This window comes from Dermacentor variabilis, chromosome 8, assembly GCF_050947875.1.
Source record: "Dermacentor variabilis isolate Ectoservices chromosome 8, ASM5094787v1, whole genome shotgun sequence".
Lineage (NCBI taxonomy): Eukaryota > Metazoa > Arthropoda > Arachnida > Ixodida > Ixodidae > Dermacentor > Dermacentor variabilis.
The window spans coordinates 18738341-18758978 of record NC_134575.1 but is presented as its reverse complement, the minus strand read 5'-3'; the positions used below and the strand labels follow the sequence as shown (position 1 = coordinate 18758978).

General features: G+C 48.0%; 1 protein-coding gene across 1 annotated transcript; it reads right to left on the bottom strand.

Annotated features, from left to right (window-relative positions):
* Positions 1–411: 411 nt before the first annotated feature.
* LOC142590847 (uncharacterized) lies at positions 412–18901 on the bottom strand. The gene is made up of 7 exons (XM_075703251.1): positions 18714–18901; positions 15680–15833; positions 13484–13590; positions 6673–6808; positions 4462–4638; positions 3906–4031; positions 412–667 (listed from the first exon to the last, which is right to left on the bottom strand). The coding sequence occupies exons 1-7, from the start codon at positions 18899–18901 to the stop codon at positions 425–427; spliced, it is 1131 nt and encodes a 376-aa protein (XP_075559366.1). The 3' UTR covers positions 412–424.
* Between the last annotated feature and the right edge of the window lie 1737 nt (positions 18902–20638).

Below are 20638 nucleotides of genomic sequence, written 5' to 3'. Positions count from 1 at the left end.
ATATATATATATATATATATATATATATATATATATATATAGTGTCAGAACAGATGGATTAAACATGTTTATTCCACTACGCGAGTTGACAAAAAAGTGGTCTCTCTTGCGTCCAAAAGAGTCCTGGGAGTCGATGGCTTGCACAATAAGGTCATTACCTCGCAAGTGAAAGCTACTTCAGGTTTCTTAGCACGAAAATTGGCAATGAACCTTCAATACAGAAAACAAGTCGTGGTTTCTGAACAATTCATGGTGCCTATATTTCGGCCCCTGGAATGCCTCATATAAGGCTTTTACAAGCGCCTAAGACGAACAATGCTAGCCCCTAAGAATCAAGGCCTCTGCTCATTACCCACTATGCAGTTTTGGCCCGTTAAGCGAGTTAAACACAGGCAGTCGCACACGTGCTGGAAGAATTCTCTCTTTATCCCGCTTGAGGAGGAACGTATTTAAAAGCGTCACATGACAAATTCTGCGGACATCCGCGTAGATCGTGTTCCTCGGAGTTTCTGAAGTAGTCGACAATCTTGCGGACCATCTTGACCCGACTAAAGGCCCCAAACTTGTTCAACCACGAGCACTGGTTCAGGTAGTCCTCGTACTCCAGGTCGTAGACCGCGATGCCGAATCGCACGCGGTGACCGAGAGAGCCCTTAATCGAGCACATCTGCGAGCGGAGAACAGAAATGTCACCGAGTCGAACGCAATACAACTTGAGTAGGGCAGTTTTCTGGGCCGGCTGGTACAGGATGACAGTGGGACGGTTCCCGCAAGTAGAGGCGCGAGCAGTCAGAAAAACGAAACGCATAGATCTTTCTTCTTTCTTTCTTAAAACGCATGCGTGGTGTCGATCTACAAAATTTGTTCGCTATGAGCTTCAGTTGTAAGTCCAACATTCGTCTTTTTTTCTAATTGCTGCCTTCTCTACCTACCGGAACCACCACTTTGTCATAACATGACCTAATTCATTCGCGAAAAGACATTTGTATTTCGCTTTTTTCCCTTTTTTTAATGAATGATCTTGCACAACTGAGTTGCAGGACACGTTAGTCGGCGACCGCCAAGCGTTATTGCTTTTTCAGACGCCCACAGTGGCCCTCGAGAACTTTGGGTCTTAAAGCCCCTTAAGCTTCGTAACGTATAGTGCCACGCTTTGAAGAATGCCGCCTCCTCCTCACGCGCTCTGGCCGAGGCCGACGCCGCGTCGCTATTGGCGTAATAGCATCACGTGGGCCTTCGCGCCGTGCATCAGCGCCATTTTTGCTCGAAAAGCGTCTGCGGAATGGAGAGGAGCGCATGTTGGTGCCGTTGCTACGCTCGAGCAGCGTACGCGGCACCACGGTCGAGGAGGGAGCGTGAAAGAGAGGAGAAACGAGGAGGACTGAAGGCGGAGGAGGGGAGTGTCACTACTTTACGAAGTTTAAGGGGTTTCATTGCGTCTTCTGAACGTTTCGTTGTTGTGAAGGAACGCCCGGGAAGGGACAGCCTTCCTCTTCTCCCTCAGCCCTCTCCCCTCGTGGCGGTTGTGGGAGAGGAGGACGGTGATCACGTGACACGCCGGCGCTCACACCGCTGTATGTCGAATCTGCTCATGAGCGTAGGCACCTAAACTGCCGCTTCAGTTGTGCTGGTCAACGGCTCTGCTCCGTGCGGAATTACGCAATAAAGCAACACACGATACATAAGTTTTCTCACGGCGAAAAATATTCACACTTTACTTGCCTATCTTTATCGGGCGACTACGTGATCACGGGGCATGTGATCTTCAATCTCAGAATCAGGTATGTAGTTCAATTGTTTTTTTTTTAAGTCTGAGCTATTTTCCAAAACAGCAGCCACGGACAGGAAGGTACGGGAGTGTTCGCAATGAAAGTTTCGCTCTAAAATCTCGCGCGATATTTTTCAAAATAAATCGAAGGCTTTTCTTTGTTTATTATGAAATGCCAGGAAATGAAGGTGTTTTAAGCAGCATATGACTTCTCCAAATTTCGAACATTCAAATCACAATATTGTGTAATATGGCCACAAATTACTCAGCGGCCATTTTTGTGCCACCCAAGGCAGGCGACGTGCATTAGGCAGCACTTCATAGGACGGCAAACTTAAACACGAGCGCACTGACTAAATTTCGGCATTCTCAAACAATCCTCGACTTGAATCTCGTCTTTCACTCCATGATGATGGTGGTGGTGGTGGTGGTGGTGATGATTATTATTATTATTATTATTGGCGTCCCTTTCCACACGGGGCGAGGACAAATAGTCACCTAGCCTGACTAATATAATCAGGTTTTACTACATCTATCGCTATCTTACCTTTTGCTCATCTGATGTCGGTCTCAACTTTCACATTTAAAAGAGCTACCACTCTATTGGGACATTGCCTACGCTGGCAGTGACTCCAGTTCTATCAATCTTTTCCCGGCTTCTTTAGTATATTCCTTCCATCTTCTTTGAATCCCAACACTTCTGCACGGTAGATACTCCCTACGGGATCTCGGTTTCTGCCAGTCCTCGTCTTGCCGTGCTGTTTCCCACTTCGAAAGCATGCACTACCACTTTGCCCAACGTCGCTCACTGCTGCAGTTCATCCCTCAACGGCTCCACGAAATCGTCATGCTTCGTGCTTGAGAATGTCCCATCGCAATGCCCTGCTCATGTCTTAAGTAAGCTCGCTTAACATCTAGATGTGCTATCCATAAAGGCCTATTATTAGCTATTAAAATTTCTATGCACTCCATTAGTACAAAGATATTATCCTCTAAGCGATTGCCTCGTTAAATCCCTTCTGTAGTTCCCCCAGTACATCGTCTTTTTTCTACACCAGCTTCCACAGCTCTAATTTTATGGCTTGCATTGCCATTATATATATATCACTGATGTTACTGTATCTGGCCTGTACGTACGCGATTCATCGTTATCACATTTGTCCTTACATATAACATGCATCCCGTACTTTTCTTCGTTTCATTCACTAGCTCTAGGGCATTAGTCAGCAGTTCCTTGCTCTTTCGACCCAGCAGTTTGATTAGCTATATCGAGATTTTGTTGGGTCCTGCGGCCATGTTATTAGGGACATTTCCGAGTGCTTTTTTTTTTCTGTAAAAGCGTTGTACGTCAAACATGTACCGCAGGGCGTGGTCTCGTTCGAAGATGCTGCCGTCTTCATCTTTTATAGCCATTTGCGAATTTTTAGTTGAGAAATTTTAGTTTTAGCACATTCCTTTCCTGCCAATTAAGGAGCTCGGATATGTTCCCTTCCGCAATAAACCCTCACCGAAAAGCAGATGCGTGCTTGTTTTCGCGGGTCACGACGCACGAACGTGATCTGCCTCCCCGTCTCGACTTCACGCCGTCTTCTAGAAAATTGGTTCTTTGCTCGTCCAACAGGTTGGGCAAAATAAAAATCCCAGGACTCCTAAGCGCTTCTCACGAGTTGTGAATGCGAAAGTGTTAATTCCCAACTGAACGCCGCTGAGCGGTTTTCTCGAGTTACGAACTACTCGCGGGCAAGCGAGCGCGTTGAGACGTTTGGTGCATTTCGATTTGGCCTTACCGAGGCCCCGTTCGAACGAAGGCGAGAGCTCGCGCGGAGAAGGAACGCGCGGATAACAAAGAGGCTTCCGAGAGTGAAGGTGACGTGGCGTCGCGGCGATACCCTCTCCCCTCACGCAACACCTGGCGCGCTGTGGCAAAGGAGGCGTTCCGCTTCGACCGCTTGGCTCCGTCGAAGCGTGCACGTGACGTGACGTGGCAGCCAATGGAAATTGAGGCGCCGTTTCGCCTGTCCAGACGACAGACGTCGGCTTTCTTTTTTTTTTTTGCACTCGACGGGCCATTTCACGCTTTCGCGTCAACAACAGGCTCAGGCGAACGCACTACTGGCACAACTTTAACGGTACGCACCTTCTGGCAGAGGCTGTACTCGTCGTCGTAGACGAACCGTCTGCTGTCGGAGGGATCCGCGGCATACATGGCCGTGAAAAGATTATTGTATTCCAGCCGGGAGCGCCAATAACTGTTCGTGCAAATCTATGAAAGAAGCACAGACGCAAGTGAGAAATTTTATTGCCGCCCACCAACGAGCACCTGTTAGAGCATCAAACGCGGACAAATGTGATACACATACAAGTATGAACTACAACAATTATGTACGGTTTGTTTCGAGTAATTCCTTAGCGGTCGTGCATGTGCGTATATCATCGGCTTTCTTAACAATTAGTGACCTAGTGCTTACAATTGATACCTTCTTCCTGATAGTTATTCGTCTGTGTGCGAGTACATATATATATATATATATATATATATATATATATATATATATATATATATATATATATATATATATATATATATATTAAAATATAAGCGTGCGTGTCTGTGTGCGTGTGTGAATTAAATGAATGAAAATAAGATATCATGCTCCTACAAAAAATTAGAGAAACATCAAGTCAGTGCGTACCTCGACATAGCTATTGAACGCTCGTGCACTGACGTCGTGATTGCAGGGTGCCGTATACATACTCGGCACAATGTCATTCGCCACAGTCGTAAGGCGGCTTTTCATGCCGACGGAGACAAGCAACTTGGCCGATCCGCCATCGTCCTTGATCTTCTGCAGAGCTGCGACTGCCTCGGTCTGGGAGAACAGATAGAAGACGAAACACATAAGACGTCAGCCAAGGTGCTTCGGATTTACCGCTCAGCATCGGTAGGGGTCTCGAAAAATAGAAAACGACACTGCCGAAACCATCGGCGATGATCGTCGATAGCCGAACGCTTCCCGTGGAAGCTCTTCGCGTTGTTAAAGTAATTATGGGCTCGAAGGGGTTTATTTCTTACAGTAAGAATATTCAGGCGTACTTTGGTTACTTAGGCATAATTTGTTGGAGACCGGAGCCGTTGACCAGCACATAGCTATCGGTAGCCTGTGCATGCAAATCGATTCGTCATGTGGCTGTTGTCTTCGACGGGGCGAGCGCAGGGGGCGAAAGCGACTGTCATCCTCCTCCGCCGTAGCCTCCACAGGGAGAGAGAGGGTGGCGGGAGGAGAAAAGGGCGCACCCTCCGGATTTCTCCTCTGGTTGCCCAAAAAAAGAAGACAACTGCCTGACTGTGAGCACGATCGGCGGTGAACTTACGCATTTGCCGTATTTTCCTGAAAGTGGTTTTGGCACGTAAAACCCTAAATATTATTATTATTATTATTATTATTACTTTCCTGAAACTGTGCTACCTGTATATAAATACGGCACTATGCGTAAGTTCACCGTCGACCGCGCTCACATTCAGGCAGTTGTCTTTCCTGGGTAACAAGAGCAGAAATCCGGAGGGTGCGCACAACTAAGAATTTCAGCTTAATCGATAACATAGATAGGGCACTATAATAGATAAGACGCACGCGCGAAGCTCAGTTCGCGCATTACTCTTTGCGCATGCCGTTGTTGGCCACAGTGTATACCCCCTGTTTGTTTTAATAAACAGTTGACGGATGTGCTTCGTGTGAGCTGTTTTCGTCCCTGTGTATGTTTCAACTTTACAGCGGTGCTTTATCAATATAAGTATGATACTCCAACTATATCCCCAAAGCAAGCCTTAATCTCCTATAAACAGTATGGTACTATAGGACCGCCATTAATGCCCCGAAACTTGATAAGACGGCCTGGCGACAGTGTCCACGAATATGTCACGAGGAACCAGGCGCACGCGACGCGTCGATAGAAGGTGTGCACACTCTTGATCGGCCTGCGCAATTAACGTCACCTCGCCGCGACACGCGAGATCATGAGGCGCACATCTGCTGCCCGCAATAGGCAACTGTCATCTGACAAACTGATACTCAAGACTTATCGCGAAACTTTCCTGAAGGGCATGTAAATATGTAACTCGGCGCATAACCACTCTTCTCCCGAGTCCAACAGCAACCTCCGCCATCGCAACACCATGTAGACGTGCGCAACAGAGAAATGTTCGCTTCAAACGAGAGGGTCGGAGAGGATGGAGGCAAATCAGATTTTGTGCAGCGCCCCCCCCCCCCTTTCGCATTCATCAAATTAGGCTTAAGTGTCACCTTTTTAGTAAATCGCTTACTGACGCGCTGCCTCTCCTACTGGTCTTGTGCGGAGTGTCGAGAAAAACGGCAACAAAGTCAATATAGTGCGCCTGGTTACAAACAGACAAATAGCGCGTTGCCTTCGTAGACCGTAGCAGCTTTCTACTGACGAGTCAGCGCTGCCCCGTGTCATACCGCTTTGGAATAGTCATACTGACTCGCACATATGTCAAATTACGACGCTTCTCGCGATATTGTACATGTCAGTTTTGTTAACACTGTATACATGATTCTTTTTTCTTGTATTACTCAACCTGTTACTGCGTTATACTTGTTTGGTTCCTTCTAAACTTTGTTTTTTCTCACCTAATGACAGCAGCTACGAACGTCTTTCTTTCTCTTTTTATGTGCTTTTTAATTGCTCGTACTTGCTCGCCGGATGTTTATATACACTAAGGCAACCCTGCCAGGCTTGCAATGTATTCTGAATGAATAAACAACGTTCTCCCGAATCCAGTTTTTGTAAAAAGTCAGTCGCGTCAGTTGGTAGCGTTGTTGATGATGCTGACGATGACTATTATGACGGTGATGACGATGACCAAGGCCGTCCTGCGCACTCACGAGGTCGTAAGGGTAGTCCCGCCAGGCGGCGCCCTTTCGCAGTAGTGTGGGCGGCGTGACGCGGCAGAAGGGGACGTGGCTGTCGCCGAAAGCATAGTGCCCTTGCGAGATAAACATCGTCGGAGTGAACAAGTTCCTGCAAGGAAGAAGGCGACATTGTAGCGCTAAAGACGCGGCGAGAGAGAAGGTGCTAAGCCTAACGCGTGAATACACCGGATTCGAACGACGTGTTTGTGTTTTGCAGAGCCGCGGGTTGTTAATAGCTAGCCAGGAAGCAAAAAAAGGGTGAGGCGTGCAGACCGGACACAAGAGAAGAGAAGTGGACGACAAGTGCGGTATTTTTGCATAATGAATATTTACCAACTAGCTCAGCTTTCTGTCGTTCTTAGCCTAGAAGCCTGGGCGGTAATCAGTGGTTCATATGACGACAAACGTCGGTAAGCATATTAACGATAAGAATGTTCTCTAACATAGAGTAAATTCGGCCGCGGTGACCGCAAGAGAAACTCCCCTGAGCCATGCTTCGGATTAGGTGGTAAAAAAAAAAACATTTCCGGGCCCCTTAAATACAACGTTCCTCATAACATCGCAAGCATTTTGGGGGGTTTTGATCTCCACAATATAAACTTAATGTGAAGCCTTCTTTGGCTGATTCCAGGCACATTGCGGCGGGTAAGTTCCCGTCTCGCCTTGTTTCGCCCGGGCTTCAGCAAAAAAGGAAAAAAAAATGCGTGACCCGATGGTGAAACCACCCGTCTTTCTGCCCAACGCTTTAACCTCAAGGCGAGGACTTTGTTTATTGGCAGCAAAACTGAATAATACACCGAAACGGAAATTACTTAGGCCACGATCGCGTACACGTTCATCTCGCGCCAGAGCCAACCGGCTCTTCCAGGCGTGCGGCACGAGTGCCACGAGCAAAAGTGTTCTGCATTCTTATCTCGTGGCAGCTAGCGCTTTCAGACACCTCGTTAGACTGCGCCTCCTTCGCGATAGGACCACATTCCTCATTCTTCGTAGCAGCTAACGCTATGCAGATGCTGCGCGGCATTGCATCACCTTCGGGATAGACCCAGCTTTTTGTGTCAATAAAGCTGGGTACGATAACGCACCTCAATGACAAATAAATAATAAACGAGGGCACCGTTCCTCTTCCTTCTGACGTTACTCATGCTATCTTCGGCTGGGCGTTTCTGAGCGCTCTGGAGCGCTCTCGCGAGCGGCGTTGTCTTCGGCTGGTTGAAAGAGGGTGCGCGCCACGCATTCGGCTGGTTCTTCTCGATTGCTCTCCTTTATCTTGGAGCGCTCTGAGGCGCTCCGAGCCCTGTCGTCGGAGCAGTCATCGAGATTGAAGCGTCATCGCAGCGCCGCGTCACTGCTGTTGGCGACGGCCCACCGTAACCTTGGCAACCTAGGCCACTGGGCTTCTTCGATTTTCAGAGTTCTGGCAGCCCGCTGGGAGCCAGACGGCAGCCAGCTAGTTCCGGTTCTGACAGGAAGTCACGTGGGCTGGGATCCCAAGACAACCCGAACCTGCCCGAAGTTTGCAAAATCGAACGCCGGTACAGCTGGCCAAATGTAAACATGCTACCAGCATGGCAGCGCCCGTCGAGGCCGACGCGCGCTCGGCGTAGTCGGCCCATTTATGCGTCGCCAGCTTGAAGATATATTGTTGCATTCAGGAATACGATCACTTTCGCGCGATTTCGCGCGACTCGGCGCAGGACGCGTACTCGGCCAACCTCGCCTTGCGCAGCGCAACAGATGGCCTCCGACGAGGCGGATGACAAGACGCGAAATCGTGATCGTATACTCGAAAGCGATAGCTGGAATCCCTGCTCGCAGCGATCACGTCGACCACCGGCGACATTGATGAGTTGGCGTTGTGTCATCACAAGACATGAGAAAGCAGGTTATCGGGTACGTCTCACACGCATAAAATTTCGCGCCGACCTGCTTGGGCTTCGATTTCAGAAAGTTTGTTGTCGCTGATGGTGCTTCTCATTTATGGAGCTGAGGACGCGGCTGGCGCGCGAAAATGCACTTCGCCTGTGACCAGCGAAACGTTTCACACAAAAAATAACATTGCTCGCAATCATGAGAGCAATAAGCCAATGTACGTGTACGTGTCTAATGTACCGAGTGCAATCAGTGTATTCTTATATAAACGGCCTGCAATTCGAACACATATCGGTTTCGAGCTGCCACCCAAGCATACGACGGAGAGACGGAGCGAACACGGGCTAGCTGCAAAGCCTTCGCTAACTGCAGAAAAAGGAGATACCTCCGCATACATACGCGAGATATGTGAAAAGGAACACCACCAGTGAAAGACGAACCCAAAATGTACCGCAATGTGTGAATGAGCGCCAACAACTTGCGTGGAACACGATGCAGTTAACATGCACGCATGAGAGCGCGGCGCTCTGTTTACCTCCGCGAAGAAGCAATCAGGGGACAACCCTCCACACACGTATACACACACACAAAAGCTTCAAACGGTTCACCACGGCTCGTATCACACCGCTTCGCGATGCGGAACGGAGCGTTAGCACCTAAAGAGATAACGCTAGAAGTAAGGAAATCCGAAGATGACCGTATACAGTTGGCTGAGCGAGGTAAATGTAAGTCCTCAAGCGCCCGCGTTGCAATCCGTGAAGTCCCAGCAAAGATGGCGGCGAGCGCCCATCGCCTGTTTTAGTCGTCTGCTAGCCAGAGAACTTCCAGAGAGCAGCCAGACCAAAATCGTCCTGGCAGGTTCTGGCAGCCCGCGGGTAGCCAGAACCGTCCAGCGCGAGCAAAACGAACGCCCGGCGGAAGTGCGTAGCGCGGTGGGCGGAGCAACCCGAGAAAAACGAAGACGCTCTGGCTGGCTCTGGCAGCCCGCGGGTAGCCAGAAGTGGAAAATCGAAGAAGCCCACTGCATGCTGGCGTCTCGACGAACGTTCGTCCCGCCGGCACGTCCGCCGGTTTTTCCGGCAGCGCCGGGAGCTTTGGATAGGCGAAACATCGGACGTTGGCAGTGGTCACGTCGTTTCGCATCAGCAATTGCCTCCTCCGAGAGCGAGTCGCACGTTCGGCTTGCGCGCTTATCCCCTACCTTTGAGCTCGGGAAACGACCGATCTACCCGACTCTGCTTCGGGGCATACAGGCGACCAGTCGAAGATACCATCAGGTGTGACTAGCAGAGTTAGCCGGTGTATCATGACGTAATTAATTACACCTTTAAACAAAAAAACGCCCTCTGTGTCGTATCTTGCCACACAGCAATAATCTTCATCTGCCATGCGTGCGTTTCCTTTCTTGATAACGCTGCGCTCGTTACTTTCCTGTCGAGAATGATGTGTCATGCTGATAACACGCAAGCCGTTCGTGACTTGGAAGTACCGGGCTCGCAGCGCTCAAGAAGAGAAACGCGGAAAAGACAGATGGTGATTATTGTTGCGTGGCAAGATACCACCCAAAGGGTGTAATTTTGTTTAAGAGCGTATTTATCCACCTCCCGAGCACCAAGAAATGGTTTGTACACTCTGAAAATGTTTACACATTTAAGGGTGTCTTCTTGTCGCACTGGTAACAAACAGCCTTACCATTGGAGCCTTACAAAAGTTATTACAGAGAAGAAAACGGAGCTCTAACTATATACGTGCGAGGACAAAAGACGTAGTTGAAAACTATGTAATCATTCTGACAGCTTTGGGTGCACAGAAATATTCGACAGGAGAATTTCATATCTCTCCCTGTGAAATTATCTTGTATACGTGTACACTTGCGCACATCGAGCGAGTTTTCAGTGTTGAGGCCGATGTCCTCACAAGAAAAAGGAGGGAACATGACCGGCGAATCCTTTGAAAAGCAATAGTTATTGAAGATACGCAATTTGTGCAGGGCTTCAGAGGACGCACCGAATGTTCCAGGCCAGCTCTTTCTCTTCACGGTATCTGTGCAATGTTAATAAAAGTTCAGAAGAAAGTAACGTAAAAATAATTGATTGCGTTTGAGTAATTCCTCAGTTACTTTCGCAGGGGAATAATTAGTAGCTATAATCAATTATATTTTTGAGCAAGGTAATTGTAATCGTAATTGATTACTTTTTTTCTTTCTGGAACATGTGCAAGTCAGATTTGCTCAGGAATAATATTAACTCGTAGTGGATCAAATCAACTAGAAAGCTTACCAGCAAAACTGTGACCGGTATAGTAAGCAACATGCAAGAAAGAACGTTGAGCTCAAAGTCAGAGAGGCCAAGACAATCTCCTGGGTGGAGGCAACGAAAAAAAAAAACCGGCTTTGAATAACAACCTAAGAGGTAAAAGCTAAATCAGGAAAGAAATAATTTATGATAACTAAAAGGGAAGATCTTTGCTTTTCGAAGCGAAATCAGGTTGCCTTAGAACGCGTAATTATAAAGCGACGTACACCAAGGTAGAACACGCTTTCGCTTGCTGCGGTAAAGCTATGCAAACGATGGAAGATGTTTTATTAGAACGTGAAGATATCTACCCGATACATACCATCTCCCCTTTCCCCGGTTGACCCAAGCGCAACAACTTCGCATAGACGCAATGATTCACGAAGGGACGAAGCTGGCCCATGGCCTGCCGAACGAGGCCATGGGCCAAATTCATGGTAAATTCCACACACCGTCTCCTTAACTCGAGGACACATAACACACTAGGCGAGCTACTAGAGGCACATTGGGTCAGCCAGCACCTCCTACTCACCCCTATTGGCTAGGATACTCTGTCCCACCCCTTGATACTGAAACCCGTCCAACGACCTTGTCGCCCGCGATACGCCAAGCACTAAGTATTCATCCACTGCCACGTAATATGCACCACGAGAATGACAAAGGACGGCGCAAAGCCCGTGTACGACACCTTGGCCGCGTGCTTGCGAACATCCTGGAAACACATACTTTATACACGGGGACACGGGACGCACTCAAGAGGGCTACACCTCGGTAGTTTTGGATGGCGCCTAATTCCCGAGGGACTCTGCTGCAATGCGCTGAACAAATGCCGCTTACGGAGAAATTCTCGGCGTTGCTCTTGCGATTCGATGCGCCATCCGTGTTCCTGAGGAAGTCTATATATTGACGGACTCGCAACAGGCATGCCGGGTGTTCCTATCGGAACGTGGCAGTTCCGAGAGCGGCGCACCAAATTCTCAAACAGATCCCGCAAAATGCACCAACCGCAGCTTACTCTGGACCCCTGGTCATACCTCGCTGCCGGGTAAAGAATGCGCACATCCTGTTGCCCGAGAAAGTTCCCTCCTGGCGGCTCGGCGTGGCGAGGCGACTAGATCGAGGGAGGGGGATCCCTTGCCCCGTTAGATTAGATTAGATTATGGCGTTTTACGTGCCAAAACCACTTTCTGATAATGAGGCACATAGTAGTAGGGGACTCCGGAAAATTGGGCCACCTGGGGTTCTTTAACGTGCACCTAAATCTAAGTACACTAGTGTTCTCGCATTTCGCCCCTACCGAAAGGCGGCCGCCGGGGCCGGGATTTCATCCCGCGACCTCATGCTTAGCAGCCCGACACCACAGCCACTAAGCAACCACGGCGGGTCCTTGCTCCGTTACAAAGACATCATTCGTCATTACACACACATTCGTCGCACCCGTGCCGCACCACCGCCGTCCTTCTCGCGAGAAGAAGCGGTGGCATAACGCCAGTTACAAAGCGCAGCTTTTACAAATCGTGTCTCTCTCAATAAATTCTATCCGCACTGTTATGCAGACCGTTGCCCGGGATGTGGTGGCTCGCCCACAATCTTCCACGTCACGATTGAGTGCACTGCTAACCTCTTTCCTCCCTCGACAACTCTCCTTTACCCCTTACGCAACAAAGAGCTGTGGGACGATGCCCTCCGCGGCGGACTTCCCGAGCTCCTCCGAGCTATGATACAACGGGCTCGAACCATCGCCGGAATCATGTTAGGGACACATGACTGAAGGTTCCTCCCACGCTCCTTTCCCAGTTCAGATATTAATAATAAAGAGGTGATCCGAGATCGCAGGGAGAGGCCCTCGTCCTGCAGTGGACATAAAACATGATGATTATGATGATGATGATGATGATGATGATGATGATGATGATGATGAGTTGCAGCCTTTACCCGACTTTCGGTTTAGGCGCCGCTGGCTTGTAGCCCTTGGTTTCAGAGGTAGCAGGAGGAAAGTGAACATGCCCGCAGTACAGATTAGTAAAAGGCGATCGGTGGGTTGGTGGTAGAAAGTTAGAGAGGCCACAAACAACAGAGGCGTACAAGAAATATTGTTCCCGTAATGGTTCAGAATGTTTGAAGCTGAGAAAGTTTTTGTCTGTAAAGAGAAATAAATAAGATAGGTAAGGAATTAGGCAAAAAAAGAAAAAGAACTTCGAGGTGAAGCCCACAGCCCCATTTCAAAAGGGACGAGCATAGCATCCATCCGTCCATCCGAAGCGTGAAGCAGGAGTCCCGCTGCAGCACCCGCGTCATGCATGACGTGCTGTGGTTATTCTCATACTTGGATACTCATCGTAGATGTGTTGTGCCTGAATTTTTGTTCGTTTGTTGTACGCTTGAAACCGGTTTCCCAAAAAACAACAAGCTCTAAATTTCATTACCAAGATTTCTTTTTCTAGCGTAGAAATATTATGGCACGACAAAAACGTGGACAAAAAGAACACGCATCGACGGGATGTACTTTGGCCCTCGTTCTTCTTTTTTGTTTTTGTTTCTTTTCTAGCCATATTATATCAACCGTGCAATAAGTAAGACCGAAGAGCTTCATCAAAAACGCTGATATAAATAGTCACCTCATTTTAGATGCGTAGTCTCCGGCGTTGGCCAATGGTACAGCGCCGAGGACGATGTAGGGTGGTCTGACGGCGTCAGCTTTCCTTTCAGCAACGGCCTTCAGCTCCTTTAGGAAACATAAGGGTGGCTTGTTGGGCAATTTGGTACATGGCACTCTGTAATTGAATGCCAGAAAACGGAAAGAATCACTAGAAAAAAACGTGAGGCAAGACGCAGAGAAAGGAACAGGCCTAGCGCTGGCACCCATTCCTGTTAAAGCGCCCATCTTTGTTCCCTTCACTGAGTCTTGCCTCCCGACTTTCCTTTTTTTTTTTATTTATTCTTTCCGCTTGCTGGCGCACGCTTACGAACTCGCGGAAGAGCGACAAAAAAAAAGAAATTTGGAAGGCGAGTGAACTTCTAGTTGACGTCGATTAAAGACAATGTCTTCCTGAGCTAGTTAAGGTAATAACTGCGCACGGCACTCTAATGCGTCGCCCCTTCGCGTGAGAACCGTAGGAGAAGCGTCAGACTACTAAAAAAAAAAAAATTTTTCACTACACTAACTTAGGAAAGGGCCACATTTCTTATACTGCGAATACGCACCGAAACGGCCCACATTTTTAGACTGTAATACCGTCGGGATTATAGGTCGACACACTTAGAGTACACAATTTTCCGGATCGGCCCATGAAAGAGTCTAGAAACTCAGATATCCAACACTGCAAAGTGCGGGTAACTCGGTAAAGAAGACGTTGTGTTAAAAAAAAGAAAGAAAGAACCACGAAGTACGTTCTTGAACAAAAGTTTACTCAGCCAGTCTCTGGAAAGTCTGCAGGTACTTCTGTGTTTTTACGTAATGTTCATAGTTTCAAACAGCCCGTGTAAATTAGAACGTTTTCGAACCATTTGCGCCGAATTCTCAAAGTTTTTCATTTGAAATTACGCTTTGCCGTTGGTCGGTTGGTTTCGCTAAGGATATGTGTGCCGTCAGGATTGGCTCACGTTTTTCTCTTACGAAATGCCCGCCGCAACAGCTTAGCGGCTGTGACGTGGCGTTGCTGAGCTCCAGGTAGCGAAGGCCGCATTTCCACAGGGAATGAATATAAAAGCACTCGTGTATTTCGATTTAGGTGCACGTTAATGAACCCCGAATGGCGAAAATTATTACGCAGTCACTCAACATGCGACGTGCCGCGTAATCACGTTGCGGTTGCGACGCGTAAGACCCCAACGTTTATTTTATTTATTTTTTCGCGTGAGTGATTGTAGTGAAAGAGCATTCTGTGAATACGGTCCCTCGTCTGCTTCTGACAATTCCCCAAAGAACCCATTCTCAACTTCGGAAAAACACGCTGTTACCAAGAAAAAACAGCGTGAACTACTCTTATCAAGAGACTGAGTGCATGCTTTGGACTAGACAGCAAATATATATATATATATATATATATATATATATATATATATATATAGGGCGGACGGTTAAGCTTCGCTTTTAAGAGTGGAACGCCGATAGATTTCGAAGATCCCTGACTGCTTGTCACGCTTCCCGGCAAGCGCAGCGTTCTTGCTGGTGCGCGGAGCCGAGCGCGATGGTGTTGCAAGGAACCGATCGGGCCGCACCGCTCGGAAATGGGGTTTGTGTTCGAGTTTCCGCGTAACCGAATTGTGTTTTCTGGTCCATTCAAATTAAAACTCCGACGTTATCATAACTGCAGTCTGTGTTTACGTCATAAGTTAAGATTTTTCTGGCGTATTTTACTTTGAAGAATTAAATTAGTTCGGTAACCCCTCTGCGCCATGGAGGGCCGGCCTGGTTGTGGTTCTGAATGATTTTTTTTCGCAGAACGACGCCTGACGCCGACATCTATTCTTTTTTTTTTTTTTTTTTGCGACACGGGGCCCTTGACGCTATCGCGTTACAAGAGCGCGTTAAAACATGTCCAAAAGGAAGGAACGCTGTCAGTGAGAGCCCGTACTCACAGAAAACCCTCTTGCGCTATAACTGTTCGTAAGAAAAGTAGGCCGTAGATATTATCACCGCAAGAAAAACAAACCGCGCGTGTACCGTGCGCTGGGTGCACGTTTTAGAACCCCAGGTGGTCTAATTTAATCTGCAGTCCTCCGCCACTGCGTGCCTCATACTCGTATCACGCTTTTGGCACGTGAAGCCCAAGAATTTTGATTTCTATCTTTTGCGGGCACCGCGACATCACCTTGAGCGTGGCGAAGGTATCCTGGATGTCGTTGTACTGGACGCCAAATGCCGGCATGTCGACGATGCCGAAGTCACTGATGCCCCGCTTCCAAATCTCTTCCAATGGGACCGGGTTGGTCACCGCGAGGTCTACGCGCAGCTTGAAGCGATACCTGGCGAAGTGGGAGCAAAGGAACAACGCGCAGGTCATGGGTTCGGCTTGGGTCATGAGGCGAATATCAAAAGATTTAAAAAATCCCGCGATAAGGTGTTTCCGCAGAAACTAGGGAGATTGGTTCAAAACAGGGATAAACATGCTGTCCAATATTAGTGCGTCATGCCGCTTGTAAGAACAAGAAAGTGTACGAACTCAAAAAGTTTGGGATTTTTTATATTAGGCCTTCTGGATATTTTTTTTTCTTTCTCGAAATCGTTTGTATATCGTAACGTCTCCACTGCATTTTTTATTGTCTTTCTGTCTCTCTTTTTTATGCTATTCGCTTGATTTTCAAATCAAGCATTTGCTAACGATCTCAGCGCTCGTAGTGGGACGAAGGACAAGGAAAGTGTGCAAGGGATGAGCACTGACTCTCCGCTGACTTTCATTAGGAGGCACACGAACAAATAAAACTAGCAGCACCTAGTTCAAACACGTGACAGAAATTCAGAACATTTGTGAACTTGAAAGCACACCGTGGCCTGCAGGTCGTGCTGACCAAAAAAAGGCAAGTCATTTATCCCATACTCGTATTGACGGCTGACTCGCGAAACCTTCCCCTCTCGGTCTTATGTGAAAGGCCTCAATCATTTCTTGCACAAGTTGAACTCTGTGCCGCGAAATCACTATACAGCCTACACAAAAATCTGGAAGTACACCTGCGTTCCCGCTAGGCAACTACAAAGTGAGTCCGCTTGTTTTTCTACCAGCGACCGCTTGTGCTGGCTTCGGCCTTACATTCACATACTTTCCACTTTGGCCTATGTCCGTTTTTTTTTTCCGCAAGCTTATGAAACGTGGTACAAGACGACAATTTGGCAGTCGATAACTACGACGCATGTCTAGTGCAACACCCATTTCGAGGCCCCTTATCGCAAGAAGCTTTGTTTTTGTTTTTTCCACATTGACGCACATTCTAGCCCATTTGTTGGGTGAAGGGGGTACGACATCAGACTCGACCATAGCGCTTAACGCTTCGCAACGACTTGCAATCCATGTGAAAACTTGTGTGCGTAAATGGATAACTGCGCGTCTTTTGACCTGCGATCACAGGCAAGAACATCTTTGTCTGTTCCCAAGGTGCTATGAAGTTTCTCAGAAATGACAAAACAGAAACTAGATCTATATAGCAGATTTCGACACACCCCATCGAATTTCTCGCTTCTGTATACGTTCCACAGGAAGCGCTGTACTATAACGACAGTTTAAAAGTTATGCAGATCCAAGACACACTGATGGAGTCTATCTGAAGCTGAGAGTTCGTGAAGCGGTCAATTAAGTGCCATATAAGTCCATCTGATTCCTTCAATCGTCCTAATTTTGCTCTACTGTCGCGTGGAAACTCATGCTATGTTCATGTTCACGCGCCACACCGTTCCCAAGCTACACCGAAGCGCAAACGGAAGTTCATGTGGCTGCGCAATGCGAAAAGTCAACACAGGAAAGTGTTGCGCATGTATAAATACATTTAAGCCTTTCATACTCATTGTATCGCGGTAGCACATAGCCCAAGAATGTGGGAGCCAAGTATATAAAAAAATATTTAAAAATAAATGCCTTCCATCCACTCCGTCGTGGATCTACTGGAATTTAAAGCAGCAGCTTGTGCTCACCTCTCGTGAACTCACACGCTTGAAGCGTTCGTGACTTTGTCTGTTCCATAGCGAAGACGGCGAACGCTGGCCGAGCGTCGCCCACAATCGTTATGTTGTTTACTGCTGTACTCTCACTCACACTATAGGCCGACCCGACACCGATTTCGGTCTGCCGACTGTCGGCGACAGCGTTTCTCACTTTCGTGTCGGCGCCTTTGACGCGCTGTACCGACGCCGACTATCTGCCGACGGTCGGCGGAGTGGTCGGCGTCGGTACAGTGGGACAGAGGCGCCGACACGAAGGTAAGAAACGTTGTCGCCGACAGTCGGCAGACCGAAATCGGTGTCGGGTCGGCCTAGCTTGAGGGAGACTTTACAAGGAGCTCAGAGCTTACTGAGCGCGTCAATCGCTATACCCTTGTGACACGTACGCAGGCGGTGACGGTCAAATTTGGCCTCGAATGCCCGCATATACTCGCTGTCGCAATAAGAACCGTTTTGTGGACAGCCATACGCAATGCCTTTGCGGTAAATTTTATTCTTGTGCACTCGGCCGGTGCTGGAACGGCCACATCGAGCGGTGCTGTGACCACGCTGCATCCCTTGTGAAAACAATACCCTCCGCGGTAGAATTCTTCTTTTTTTTTTGCCATGCTTATTCTCGACCCCATGTCACGTGACACGCACAATGGTGGAGCATGATTCGCCGGTCCCCAATTTCATATAGTTGGAATGAAACAGTTAGCAAGTCATTCCGTTTATTTAATGCCGACGTGCCGAGTGTATGTAATCTGCGATAGATATCAAATAAACTGTTTTTCTATGGAAATATTTCCTATGGGCTGTACGACTAAAGCGCAGAACCGGAGAAGGGACTACTAATAAACAGGGACAACAGACACAAGCGTTGTTCTTCGTCGCTCCTCCGTTTCCGCACTGCAGTCGCCTTCATTCTACGTTACCAATTAGCCCGTTTTTATAACTGATATAATTAGTCTTCTGTGGGAGGCAGTCGTGGAGAAAGAACGTATTTCGTTTAATTACCTACGCAGGAAGCACGCCATGGTGCTCAACTACAGCTTCGTCATAAGTTGGCGTGCAGTACACTTGCCGACGCCAGGCCTGACGGAATGCCGGAAAGACGTTCGGGGGAAATACGCGCTCTGTGTCGTTGCAGCTTTGAAAAACAAAAAAAAAAGAACACGCGACATCGCGAAGACGTTCAATGCGCCCGCACTTACTCGTACGCGAAAGCCACGCCGAAGTCGGTCCTAAGGTAGTACCGCGCGGCAGACAAGAACGTGTTCATGTTCTCGCCGAAGCTAGACGGCAGCGACAGGAGGTTCGTGTTGTCCTTGTAGGCCGAGTCGAAGAAGATCAGGTCGCACAGCCCGTCGCCGGGGAACTGCGTGCTCTGGTTTGTCCGCATGCCGTACGTGCACAGCAGCGGGTACGCGTCCAGGACTCTTTCTGGAAGGACCAAGGATCGTGGGTTGTTAGATGGGATGGTATATACAAGGTAAATATACCTGGTAGCGAAGCTTCCATAGGAGCCCATACGTTCAAAACATGGCGGTCCATCTGCGGTTCATGGGGCTTAGCGCCATCTATATGTGGTGGGAACACTTCCGGCGGAAGAAAAAATAATGTGACGCCATATCCGTTAAAAGCAGAAGTGACATCATTTTGTTTTCGAAGGCGCGAAATTTGTTTTGTTGTCCTTCCTTTGGAGCTATATATTCAAATGCCCCACCATTCGACTTGATGGACGTTCCGAGCTTTCAGCGTTTAAAGCGATGCAGGAAAAGGCCAGCCATACTGTTGTCGAAATCGCATCCCTGCACAGAACATACTTTCTTTGGAGGCCGACGCAAGCTTTAGGTGTAGAGTGCTGATCCTATTGTCGGATGCCAAGCCCGTCGGCCAGCGCAATTCACACAAACTTCGACAAGAAAGAAAGCACAAACTGTGAGGGGGGGCGTATTTCAACAGGTGACCTTTACGAGTGCGCCTTTCAGCCCATTTCAAGACGTGCATTGCATTGCGAGTGATAGTGGCGTCAACGCCCCCTGTAGCGATAGGCGCTGAAAAGAAATGCATTTATTAATAATAATAAAAGAAACTTGTATTTTCTTAACTCGTCACGAATATATAAAATTGACTAGGAATTTTATTTTCGTTGAATTAATCTAACTATGTCTCGTTTGAATTAAAAAACTCGTTTTTCTTTCCCAATGTTTGTTCCCTCCAAACATAGTCGCGCTTCAATCGCTTCTCCCATAACCCGCCATGCTGATGTCGGTGACAATCTGTACTGAACCGCTTTTCGCCCGAAGCTTCGTGACCTATTTGAATCGACCTTGGTATATACGGCGACACCATTTCCTTGTCAGTACAGGTATAGCGCCACTTGTAACTACTGGGACTTCCTGTGACGCAACATTGAATGTTGCCTTCAGTTGCTATCAACCTCGACTCCGAAATGACTGCATAAAAAATATTCGTTCTTGAAAACTGCGCGGTTAAACACGGGAAACCCGCCGTGGTGGCGTGGCGACTTTGGCATTGCGCTGCCAAGCCCGAGGGCTCGGGTTCGAATTCCGGCCGCGATGGCCGCCTTTCCATGGGGGCGAAATGCGAAGGACGATCGTGCATGGTGCATTGGGTTCTCGTTGAAGAGCCCTGGTGGTCAAAATTAATCCGGAGTCATCTTCACTACGGCGTGCCTCAAAATCAAATGATGGTTTTGGGCACGTATAAGCCCAGAATTCAATAAAACCTATAGGAAGAGTGCAAGAAGATTGAAAAGGTTGAATGCGGACTCGCAACTCATTTACTGAAATGATGTGTCCGCGCATATACAGGCTTTCAGCCCCTCTTTCGCAGACCACCTGGTCAATAGTGAAGAGAAGAAAATAAAAGTGACGAACACCGTGACTGGAAGTCACTCATGCAACACATGCTTAGTGAAACGTAAATATGGCCGCTTAGAGTGTCCAATCCTACAATGGCAACGCAGAAAACGTTGTGAAACATTTATCTCGGATTTTTTTTATCTGCAGTCACGATCTTGCGTTTATGACATCGTATACTGGAAACATGCTGAAAACAGATATGAGCGAGTGCGATAGTAATCTTACGCCACCATTGGTGGCAAGTGTTGGGA

Coding starts and splice junctions, on each gene's coding strand:
- LOC142590847 (XM_075703251.1), bottom strand. CDS start 18,901: ATGCGGACAAACCAGAGCACGCAGTTCCCCGGCGACGGGCTGTGCGAC. Junction 13,591..15,679: donor ATACCTTCGCCACGCTCAAG/GTGATGTCGCGG, acceptor TGTTTCCTAAAG/GAGCTGAAGGCCGTTGCTGA. Junction 6,809..13,483: donor GACTACGCATCTAAAATGAG/GTGACTATTTAT, acceptor TCTTCCTTGCAG/GAACTTGTTCACTCCGACGA.